The sequence below is a fragment of the Haplochromis burtoni genome, unplaced genomic scaffold (genome assembly GCF_018398535.1).
Source record: "Haplochromis burtoni strain Fernald_Lab_line unplaced genomic scaffold, NCSU_Asbu1 Contig_369, whole genome shotgun sequence".
Taxonomy (NCBI): Eukaryota; Metazoa; Chordata; class Actinopteri; order Cichliformes; family Cichlidae; genus Haplochromis; species Haplochromis burtoni.
In genome coordinates this window covers 475,479-487,770 of record NW_024582730.1, presented here as the reverse complement: position 1 = coordinate 487,770, position 12,292 = coordinate 475,479, and the positions used below count along the sequence as shown (strand labels likewise).

General features: G+C 43.5%; 1 protein-coding gene across 1 annotated transcript in view; it reads left to right on the top strand.

The window, feature by feature from the left end:
• The window catches only part of rragd (ras-related GTP binding D), a 53,628-nt gene that overhangs the window by 36,010 nt on the left and 5,326 nt on the right, over positions 1–12,292 (top strand). The window contains exon 6 of the mRNA XM_005943518.3: positions 8,433–8,581. Coding sequence (XP_005943580.2) covers positions 8,433–8,581 — 149 coding nt within the window. The remainder of the gene's footprint in view (positions 1–8,432; positions 8,582–12,292) is intronic.

Sequence of the window (12,292 nt, the reverse complement as noted above, 5' to 3'; positions counted from 1 at the left end):
TATGAAAAAAATCCTAAATCATAATGAACAGAAGTAGAAAAAGAGTGAAGTAAAATTTATTTATATACCACTTTTTAAGACAAGAGTCTATTGCAAAGTGCTTTTCAGGGAATTTAAAAATACGTCAGACAAAAACAACATAATACATAAGAACATTACCCAAATACATGTCTAAATAGATTCGTTTTCAGCTGTTTTTTTTAAAAGAAGAGTCAATGGTGTGTAGAATGGGAGGTAAACTGTTCCACACTTTTGGCGTTAATGTTTGAAAAGTGGGATCGTACTTTGTTTTCAAACCAGTTTGTGGAATAGCCAGAAGACCACTATCCGTGGATCCGGTTTGGAGAATAAGTTTGAAGAAGCTCAATGATATGAGTGGGGGCCTCTTCTCAAAAAGGCAACATTGCAGACACTGACATTGAGAACAGCTACAAGTACCTGGGAATCATGCAGGAAAATAGGAACTATGAAAAGGCCACTAGAGAAGCCAGAACCACCAAATACCTGAAGAGAGTAAGGCAAGTCCTGAAGAGTCAGCTGAATGGGAAGAACATGATCTGGGCAATGAACACCTAGATAATAAGCTGGCCAAAGGGAGGAGATAGGAGCCACTGACAAGACAAGGAAGCTCCTTACCATACATGCAGGGTTTCAGCCCAAATTAAGCATGCTGAGACTGTATGCTAAGCAAAAGAAAGGAGGCCAAGGCCTAGTGAATGTTAGAACCACTATCCAGGATGAGACAACAAACATCCATCAGTACATCAGGAAGATGGCCACAACAGACACATGCTAGCAGAAACCAGAGAAAGAAGAGAAGCAAGAGGAGGAACCGTCATGGAAGGACAGGCCCCTACTCCATATGGTATGGCATAGAAGTGGGTGACATCCAGAAGTCCTACCAGTGGCTGGACAAAGCTGGACGGAAAGACAGCACAGATCATGGCAGCACAAGAACAAGCTCTGAGTACAAGATCCATAGAGGCTGGGGTCTATCACACCAGGAAAGACCCCAGGTGCAGGCTGTGTAAAGATGCCCCTGAGGACATCCAGCACATCACAGCAGGGTGCAAGATGCTAGCATGCAGCGCATACATGGAACGCCATAACCAAGTGGCCGGCATAGTGTACAGGAACATCTGTGCCGAGTATAACCTGGAAGTCCCGAGGTCAAAATGGGAGATGCCCCCAAGGGAGGTGGAGAATGACCGAGCTAAGATCCTGTGGGACTTCCAGATACAGACGGACAAAATGGTGGTGGCTAACCAACCGGACATAGTGGTGGACGGCCGTAGTGATCGATGTAGCGGTTCCGAATGACAGCAATATCAGAAAGAAGGAACACGAGAAGCTGGAGAAATACCAAGGGCTCAGAGAAGAGCTCGAGAGGATGTGGAGGGTGAAGGTAACGGTGGTCCCCGTGGTAATCGGAGCACTAGGTGCGGTGACTCCCAAGCTAGGCGAGTGGCTCCAGCAGATCCCGGGAATAACATCGGAGATCTCTGTCCAGAAGAGCGCAGTCCTGGGAACAGCTAAGATACTGCGCAGGACCCTCAAGCTCCCAGGCCTCTGGTAGAGGACCCGAGCTTGAAGGATAAAAAAAAACCGCCCGCAGGGGCGTGCTGGGTGTTTTTTTTTTTATATATATATACATATATATTACTCAATGTTTCTTACAGCAGTGGATGAAAAATAATTGATATATATCATAAATGAATGAAAATAAAAAACATCCACTGATTGCAATGAAAATTGTCAAGAAGATCATAGAAGCAAGTTCAAAAACAAACTAAAACTAGCTAAAAATTTCCAGCTAGCCATAAATTACAGGCCTGTTTGTCTACTACCACAATTCTCAAAAATCCCAGAAAAACTGTTCAATAAACAATTAGATAAATTCTTAGATAAATATTAGTTATTCTCTGGGTGGCTGGAGAGCAGGTCGTCTACTCATCGGAAGGTTGGTGGTTCGATCCCTGGCTCCCCTGCCAAATGCAGGGCAAGATATTAACCCCAAGTTGCTCTCCGATGCATCCATTGGAGTATGAATACTCCAATGGATGTGTGAATATGTGTGAATGGTAGTTCGAAAGGACTCCAAAGCATAGAAACAGTGCTCGTTTGAATGGGTGAATGTGGCATGTTGTATAGAGCGCCTCGAGTACTCTGGGAGAGTAGAAAACTGCTATATAAGAATCAGTCCATTTAACACTCAATATGGGTTCAGATCAAACCGCATTAATTGAATAAACTGAGAGATTACAAACACTAAACATCATAAACAGTATGCAGGCAGAGTATTACTACATTTGATCATGAAATAAAACTGGAATGGTATGGGGTCAAGGCGGTTGTACTGCATTGGGTTAAAAATTGTTTACAGCTACAGATTGACCTACGGAGAAACACCCCCAAGGGTTCCGAGAGCATGAGAGTGAGGGAGAATGAGAATCCTAGTCAGACAGACCAAATGATAATAGATCATGGCAATGGAAACACAATAATGATTATGAGATCCATTTGCAACAAAATCTGTAAGAACCTGTATAGCCCCAAAATCCACCAGGTCAAGATGAAGTAATAATAATAATAATAATAATAATGGACTGGATTTATATAGCGCTTTTCAAGGCACCCAAAGCGCTTTACAATGCCACTATTCATTCACTCTCACACTGGTGGAGGCAGCTACGGTTGTAGCCACAGCTGCCCTGGGGCAGACTGACAGAAGCGAGGCTGCCATATCGCGCCATCGGCCCCTCTGGCCAACACCAGTAGGCGGTAGGGTAAAGTGTCTTGCCCAAGGACACAACGACCAGGACAGAGAGCCCGGGGATCGAACTGGCGACCTTCCGGTTACAAATGCGCTTCCCAACCCCCTGAGCCACGGTCGCCCCATAAATGTGCACCATCTGCACAAATATGTGCAGATGGTGCAAGTGTCACAGAATTCAGGCCCTTGTTCTGGTGACATGCTGGAGGAGCCAGGCAGGGAGATACCTCAGAGTGCCCAGAACCTCCAAGCGACACATGACCAGTCATCAGAACATAGGTCAAGTGGCCCCAAGCTTGTAAGAAGGAGGAGTGGCCACTGTTCGACAATGATGTCGATGCCATCTTGGAAGCAACAGCCAAGGGAGAAGCTGACTACCACCTCCAGACAATGACCAGTTTGAGTGCTGGAGAGTGTAGCAAAACCTTACACAAAGAACAACCGAGCAAAAACAATTCACATGCTCAGAAAGGACCCCTCGTAGAGTTGCGTGGCATCCTGTGGAAGAAACTGTTAACATTGAGAAGGACTGAGGAGCATAGGAGGCAGAAGAAGGAGAGGGCCAGAAAGCTAGCTGTCTTTCTAGAAAATCTATTTGGATTTATGAAACAGTTGCTAGGACAGAAGCACAATGGCCAGCTCACTTACTCCAAAACAGAGTAGACCATCATCTAATAAGCAACTATGGAGTTAAATTCAGGGAGCCTTAATAGATCCTCCTGGACCAACACAGGACTTTGACGAGAAGGAGCCCTGTGGGAAGGAGGTCCAGGAGGTGGTCAAGACGGCGAGAGGAACCCCCTCCCCCAGGGCTGACTGGAGTACTGTATGAGGTGTATAACAACTGCCCTAGGTTACTCCACAGACTCTGGATGCTCCTCAAAGTGATCTGGAGGGGGGGCAAGGTAGCTTACCAGTGGAGGTTTGCAGAAGGGGTGTGGATTCCAGAGGAGGAAGAGTCCAAAAGTATTGATCAATTCAGAATTATTTCCCTTCTTAGTGTTGAAGCTAAGATTTTCTTCACCATTGTTGCCAGGCATCTAACAGACTACCTCCTGAGGCACAACTACCTTGACACTTCAGTCCAGAAGCGGGGAATCCCAAAAGTGTCAGGATATCTGGAGGCACACAGGCTTAGTTAGGCAGCTAATCAGGGAAGCCTGAGATCAGCATCATGTCTGATCTCAGAAGCCAAAAAGCAGGTCATCCTAATAGAAGTAACTGTTGGAAGCATCACACGGAGGATCTAATGAGAGAAAAAGGATATCCAGGGCTAGTAGAAAAGTGTAGAAGGGATGAGTGGCAAGTGAGGTGTGAACACAGAGGTGGGTGCAGAGGATTCATTGTCCAGTCCTGCTTCAGGACCTTCAGCAAGCTGGGCATCACAGGCGCAAGCAAGCACAAGGTTATCAAGCTGGTCACTGAGGTCGCAGAGGTTGTGTCAAGATGGTTGTGGATCCAGTGGGGAGAGCGATGGGTGACTCTTGATCACCCCCACCTGGGTGAGGGTATATAACGTTGAAAGACTCAAAACACCTGATGACTCCAGGAAAAATCACCGAAGACTTGTCCAGATGCATGTTAAAAGTGTGAAGTTGAGAGAATAATCCTTATCATGCTTGGACATTGCTTCCTCAGGTTTATGTACTGGGTCCCGAGCTATTGGTTTTTATATAAATGTATAAATGACAATTGTAAATGTGAGTGAAGTTGGCCCCCCCACCTTCTTCAAATCCAACAAAAGTGGTATCAAACGTTTGTGCTGGTTTGTGCTGCAGAAATTTTCGTTTGTGCTGCTATCATTTTAAAGATATTAATAAAAAATGTTAGGATCATGCAAGTAGTCGACCAGTCGCCCGACATTTATCGCAGAATTCGCAAACAAAATTGTGTGGTCATCAACTGTGCTACGCTTTGTGCTGTGTTTTTGTGCGTGGTGAACATATTTCTGGTATTGTGCTGGGTCTGTTGGTTGTTAAAGATATTTAATGTAAGAGGTGTAAAGGGTAACGAAGGATCAACTAGTCCCACATTATGCCCGCATACAATAACAGAAATTTGTATTGGTCAATAACGTGTTCGTAGCTGGTTGTGGGCAAACGGAATGATTTTTGTTTGTGCTGCTTAATTTTTAAATATTTTGTAATAAAAGATATCGATGTCTTATCTAGTCGTGCTTAATCATGAGCCATGGTAAGGTTACATCCAGAAAGGGGTTGATTCTGTCCAACTGGAACTATTTTATCAGTTTGGAGAACTCGTTTCGGTGTCGCATGGGTGACGTGATCTTCATCTCAGTATAGCTGTAAGCTGGCAGGTTTTGCCCAAACCGTTATTAACGTGACCTTTTCATAATAGTGTGAGAAACTCAGCACCATCTGTGAGATGGAAGCAAGAGTGCTGAGGGGGTTTAAAGTGTTTTTGTCGTGTGTTGGTTCCCCATGAATGAACAAATGTGCTGGGGGGTTAGTTCCATGATTGTTAGTATGCAAATTCTTATGACCATTGATCAATGACAACTAATCAAAGCCTACTGATCAATGGCCATGAGTACCATTCACAGAAAGTGGGGAATGGCTACAATCACAGCATTGTAGGATGGCGAAAGATGTACCCTTGGGCCCCCCTTCTCGATTCAGAGATGGTCAGCATCCTGACAGCCCGATGGACGAAGCTGTCTCTCAGTCTGCTGGTTCTGGCCCGGAGGCTCTTCAGTATCCTTCCTGATGGCAGCAAACTGAAGACGCTGCTGAAGGGATGAGTGGAGTCACCTGTAATGGAGAGGACCTTCCAGATGAGGCAGGTGCAGTAGATCTCCTGGGGAGGGAGGCAAGAGAGGTCCCCACAATGCTCTCGGCTGCTCTCACTACCCGTTGTCATTTTTTCCTGCAGAACCCAATGCAGGAGTCATACCACACAGTGATGCAGCTGGTGAGGATACTCTCAACTGTGCCTCTGTAAAAGGTGCTCATAATGGGGGTTGAATCTCTTGTGCTTCTCAGTTTGCAGAGGAAGTAGAGTCGCTGTTGGTCTTCTCCACATTCAGGGACAGGTTGTTGTTGCTGTACCACTCTGCAGATGGTTAACTTCACCCCTGTAGTAGATCTCGTCGTGGGTCAGCAGAGTGAAGAGAAGGGGGCTCAACACACATCCTTGGGGAGCCCCCGTATTCCAGTGTTCTTGGGCTGGAGGTGTTGCTGTCGACCCGTACTGTCTGCTGTCTTCCTGTCAAGAAATCTAGCAGCCCGTTATACAGCAAGGTGCTGATCCCCAGCAGATCCAGTTTGTGAATGAGTTGCTGGGGAATGATGGTGTTGAATGCTGAACTGAAGTCTATGAACAGCACTCTGACATATGAGTCTCTAGTGTTCAGATGTGTGAGGGCTGAGTGAGGGGCAGTTGAAATTCCATCATCGGTTGAGCGTTTTGACCGGTATGCGAACTGAAATGGATCCAGGTTGGGGGAAAGCGATAATTTGATTTGATGCATGACTAACCGTTCAAAGCACTTAACTTAATAATGATGGAGGTGAGTTTGACAGGACGGTAGTCCTTAAAGCAGGAGATAGATGACTTCTTGGGTTCAGTAATGATGGTGGAGGGATCTCCACACACTGTCTGGGGATTGTGTCACCACGGTCTGTAGAGTGGGCTTGTAGTCTGTGATGGTTTGTATTCCTTGCCACTGCCTCCAAGTATCTCTGCTGTCGCTGAAGCTTTGCTATAGCTGATGCCACGTGACAGGTTTGCCCTTGCTGTTCTTAGACTCACCTAATTCCCGGCTCTGAAGGCTTGCATTTTTCAACCTTAGGAGCATTTAAACCTGACCTGTGAGCCATGGTTTCTGATTGGCCCGGACAGTGATAGTCCTGGTCTCTGTGACATCATCGATGCATTTTGGGATGTAGGCAGTGACAGTTTCTGTATATTCCTGAAAGTCTGTGGTGTTGTCTGTGTGTGGCAGCCTGTGGTGGAAAAGCAGTCTTGCAGTGCCTCTGAGGACCCTTCTGGTCACACCTGTACCTGCTTATGAACTGGTTTGGTGACTTTGACCAGGGGCCTGGGGGAACCCATGGCACACCTAGGTTTCTGCCTGTACTGACCCTTATGCAAAATAGGTGGAATTAAGACACAGTTCCAAAAGCAAACACAACTGATCAGTGCTGAGAGTGGTCCTGTTGCTGAGGTTGGGGTGATCCTGTAATCTCTTATGAACGACCTCCAACACTTCTATGACTGGGATGCAAGTGAAGACAGATGTAACATCTCTCTCTCACTGTACATGTACTGTTTATAAAATTAGGGAAACATAACCTGCACAAACAAAATAATTTGCAGGACAAATGTTTGACATCAATTTTGTTAGATTTGAAGAAGGTGGGGGGGGCCAATTTCACTCACATGTGTTTATAAGTTTGGGGAAACCTGCAGTCAGCTGAGACCGAAGAAGTCACTTGGATGATGACGAAACGTTTCTCCAGCTGAAAATGTCCAGATGGACAGAATCAACCTTTTGGGATTTACTTACCTGGATGATTAAGCACGCATCAAGACGTTATTTTATTAAAAATTTTAAAATGTTAGCAGCACAAACAAAAATTTTTGCAGCACAAACCAGCACAAACGTTTGACATCAATTTTGTTTGATTTGGGTAATGTGGGGGGGGCTGGTTGACCTTTTGACCTTTACCTTTTCATTATTATCTTTAAAACAGAAGCAGCACAAACGACAATTTTAGCAGCACAAACCAGCACAAACATAGCACAGTTGATTGACACCAATTTTGTTGGATTTGGGTAATGTGGGGGGGCTGGTTGACCTCTGATGACCTCTAGACATTTTTATTAATATCTTTAAAATGATAGCAGCACAAACGAAAATTTCTGCAGCACAAACCAGCACAAACGTAGCACAAACGTTTGATACCACTTTTGTTGGATTTGAAGAAGGTGGGGGGGCCAACTTCACTCACATCATTTGTAAAGATATCTGATATATTAAAATTAGTATTATTTGCTGATGACAGTACATTTTAAATCATGTTATTTTTTTAAATTCTCAAACTCACAACTGCAGATTGAAATAGATGGTGTGGAAATTGAAAGCCCATGAACATAACTTTTTTGGTGTGATAATATGTGTGTGTGTGTGTGGGGGGGTGTGTGGGTGGGTTTTTTGCCCATCTAGGCTGTGTGTGTGTGTGTGTGTGTGTGTGTGTGTGTGTGTGTGTGTGTGTGTGTGTGGGTGTAAGGATTGTAAGGAAGGATTTCTGATACAGCATAAAGAGGAGAAAGTGATGCTGATTTGTACTTCTGAATTTGGATGAAAAGTGAAAGTTCAGGCTTCTTCCTCAGTGCTTTTGCAAACTTAGATTACCTGCAGAGAATCTATACATCCATCCATCTATCCATTTCAGGGTGCTACGTCTTTTCTCTCCAACTTTCTTGCTACATTTTGAAAGTCCTCTGGGTGAGTTCTAAATAAAAGCAGGACTCTGTTATTTACCTAGGCAGTTGGTTTCTTTAACCTGCTAAAAAAAAGAAGCTATAATATAATGTTCCCTCAGTAAAAGCCTACACTGTGTCTCAGGATTATGTAAAATTAAATATTATCTTTGAAGTTCATCTGAGCTATTTTTTTCTGTCTTCTTTCCTTCAGTATGTCAAACACTGAAGCTGGTTTACCCCATGACAAAGACTCTATGGCCATCATTCACCTGAACAACACCACAGTCATATACCTGAAAGAGGTCACCAAGTTTCTTGCCATGGTCTGCTTCCTCCGCAAGGAAAGCTTTGCTAGGAAAGGTCAGTTCATTAATATTCACTACCTTTATAAGCATGTCAGGAAGTAGCCCTATTGCTAAATTCATTATCACGCTTTCTTTTCTTAAGTTAAAGATGGATTGATCCCCTGCAAGTAGGAAATTAACAAGCAGCACATTCTTATCCTCAGCTCAACACACACTGATATGAATTGGTCAGGGACCCTTCTAGTCATACTTTAAAGTACTACCCACATAATCCAGGTGTTACCTATCTAGGACCATTTTTATAGTGCAGGTTAGTGCTAAATACAATGAGTCTAGAACAGGGGTAGGCAACTCCTGGCCTCGAGTGACGGTGTCCTGCAGGTTTTAGATGTGTCCTTGATCCAACACAGCAGATTCAAATGGCCAAATTACCTCCCCAACAGTTCTCCAGAAGCCTGGTAATGGACTAATCATTTAATTCAGGTGTGTTGACAAAGGGCAATATCTAAAACCTGCAGGACACTGGCAATTGAGACCTGGAGTTGCCTACCCCTGGTCTGGAAGTATTAAAACAGGAAAAATTATTTTCTGTAGGTAGGTGGGGTTGAGTTACAATGCAATTTCATCCAGAAAACAAGGATTAGCATCCCATGTAGGAGTTCCATTTTAGTTTTTTGTTTGACCTTTCTTTCTTTTTTCAAGGACTATTTCAGTCCGGTTTAAGCACCAAAACTACTTGGTTACTTACAGGAAATGCTTTGGATTACAACATACTCTTTCACTTTAGAATGCAAACTTTTCCCTTGTGCAAAAAAAGTCTTACCACAGTGAAGATACCAGGAGTAAACATCTAGCAGCAGGTTCATTAAATCTTTGTGCTAATTCAGTGTTGAAGGACATCTATTAAAGCCTAACAGACAACCCTAAACATACACAAAAACAGTGTGAAAGGGGGACACAGATGACGGGACAGCTGACAGCCCTCACTAAAAGCTGAAAACAGAAAAGAGATGGCAGATCATGTCAAAATGAACAGTTATATTTTTGCACAGAACATGTTTAGTTCTTCAGTCTAGTTGAGGAACCACTTCAAAGTGTGATAAATTTCGTTGTGTTCATATTGCCTGTAAAGTTGCTTTGTTATTATGTGATTAAGTATCCAAAGTTCTTCATCAAGTGCAACACTGATAAAGATTAATACAGAATTCAGGCATACACTACAAAGATGACTGCAGTGCAGTGAAAAATTAATTTGACCCCTTCCTAATTTGTTATTTTTTGCATATTTGTCCAAATTGCCTATTTCAGATGATCAAATTTTAATATTAGTGCCTGGATAAAAACAAAACGTAGTTTTTAAATTGTGTCCTCAATCAGTTTGCCCACTGCACTCCAGCTAATGGAATCTTGCAACAGCTCAAACAAGTACCCAGCAGAGCCATCACACCCCCACCCATAAAATCAGTCTAAAATAAGGTGTTCTAAAGGTTCAGTTTATGCTGATTGGTTTTCCTGCCAACTGGCACACATGACAACTTCTAATGTGAGCCACATCATCTCTTGTGACATGAGGCCAATATAAAGCGCTTTGGAGTGACCGTTGTCGTGATTTGGCGCTGTATGAATAAAATTTAATTCAATTCAGTTCTTACCCCAAAATGTCCACTTTCATCATGTGCCAGTCTGAGAATCTTTTGACAACTGGCTGGTACTACCAGCTTCAAAATGGCATCTCTAACAACGCCGTCAGCCAGAGTGATTCACTTTCGAAACAACAGACCATTATGCAATATATAAACCACACGCTGGGCTGTTTATTTCAGTTTCAGGCAACACTCGATTGTATAAAGCTTTCAAACTCTGATCATTCTGTTGCTCATGTTGCATGAGCAACAGAATGATTCTGTGAAACTGTTAAAGGAAACTCATTTAAAGACGGAACCTTCAACTCAGAGTCACACTTCTCGAGGGTATGTCACCATCAGTCATTGCCATAGCATGTCTGACCACATACGCAGAAAAAAACCTCTGGAATCTCACCAACACCTTCATCTGAGACAGTGGAACAGATGTCACAATAGTTAAAGGAAGAACATCTGCCCAAACCCTGCTACCATTGCCCAAAATAAAATGAACACCATCAACAGGCAATGCTGGACGTACTCCCATGGAAATGTCACCTTGGAAGAGCTCGCAATTCAAGATGAGCTTGTGCAAAGGAACAGGAAGAGTGGTTAAACCCATCCCATAACTGAGGATGTAGTCACCTGTGTCAGACTCCTTTGAGAAGGGCAGCACAGAGTTCATTATATAGAAGTCATAGATTCCTGTGTCACTCGGAATTTTAACTGGGTCTTTATCATCACCTCCGACCAAGGAAACAAAGCCATCCCTAATGAAAGGGACATTAGGAATAGACTAATCTTTGTTAGGCTTTTTGCACTCACCAAATGTAAGAGCAAAGCAAACCATACCAAATGCAAACAAATCTGACCCCTGAAGGACAAGCAGAGCAAAGATGAAGGCAAGATAGACCCATTCCCCCTGCTGCACAACACCCAGGCCCAAAATACCTGAGTTGGGGTGAAGGTCCAACTCAGGTGTTCTCAATCAGTTTGCCCACTGCACTCCAGCCAATGTGGAGTGCAGATGGTTCCTGCTCAAAAGAGAAGGAACTAAACTAACAGTTCCATGAAACTGGACTACTGGGATCACTAGTGATTCCCATTGCTAGTCATAGACAGAGCTTAAATAATTCTGGAGGCATAAAGGTGATTATCTATATAGCTGTTTAAAGAGTTATTGAAGCTAAGCTAAAAATGGAGCTGACGAGCAGCAGTATGACTTACGAGTGTGCTGACGGAGAAGTATAGAGAAGGTCAGAAGGAGCTTCTGTGTGCCTTTGTGAAATTAGAGGAAACATATGATGGGGTGCCAAGAGAGAAAATATGGTACTGGATGAAGAAGTCAGGAGTGGCAGGCAAGGTGAGGGTGGTGGATGACATTCATGAGATCAGCAAGATAATGATGAGGTGTGTAGTAGGAGTGACATATCAGTTGAAGGTGGAGAAGGAAATCCATGATTGGCCCTTTTTTGTCATTGGCGCTGTGATGGACAGTTTGACAGATGAGTTTCCATGGACTATGATGTTCTTAGACAACACTGTAGTGAGAGTGAGGAGCTGGTGGAAGAAATTTTGGAGAGGTGGAGGCATGGTCTGGAGAGTAGAGGAATGGAAGTCAGTAGAACCAAGACCGGATACATGTCTGTGAATGTAATGAATGTAACAGTGAAGCTTTCAATACCTGCTATAGAGACCTGCTATAATGGTTTGGAGAAGGTGGAACAAACAAAAAGACAGGTGGCGGAGCTAGAGATGGAGAGTTGAAGATGTTAAGATTTTCTTTGAGAGTGGCCAGAAAGGAAAAGATTAGACATAAATATATCAGTGGTACAGCTAAGGTCAGATGCTTTGGAGACAAAATTAGAGAAGCAAGGTTTAGATGGTGTGAACATCTGGATAAATGGGACAAAAGATTCCCGGAAGGAAGAAGAGAGGATGGCTACAAGAGGAATAAGAAGAATATGTCCCAAACAAAATTTTTTATAGTGTAATTTTTTTCATCAAGCCAATTCAAAAGCACGAGTCACGTATGCGCAGTGTTGGGACTAACGCGTTATTAAGTAACGCGTTACAGTAACTACGTTATTATTGTGGTAACGAGCACGGTAACTAGTTATTATGCCAAAATCAGGAACGCGTTA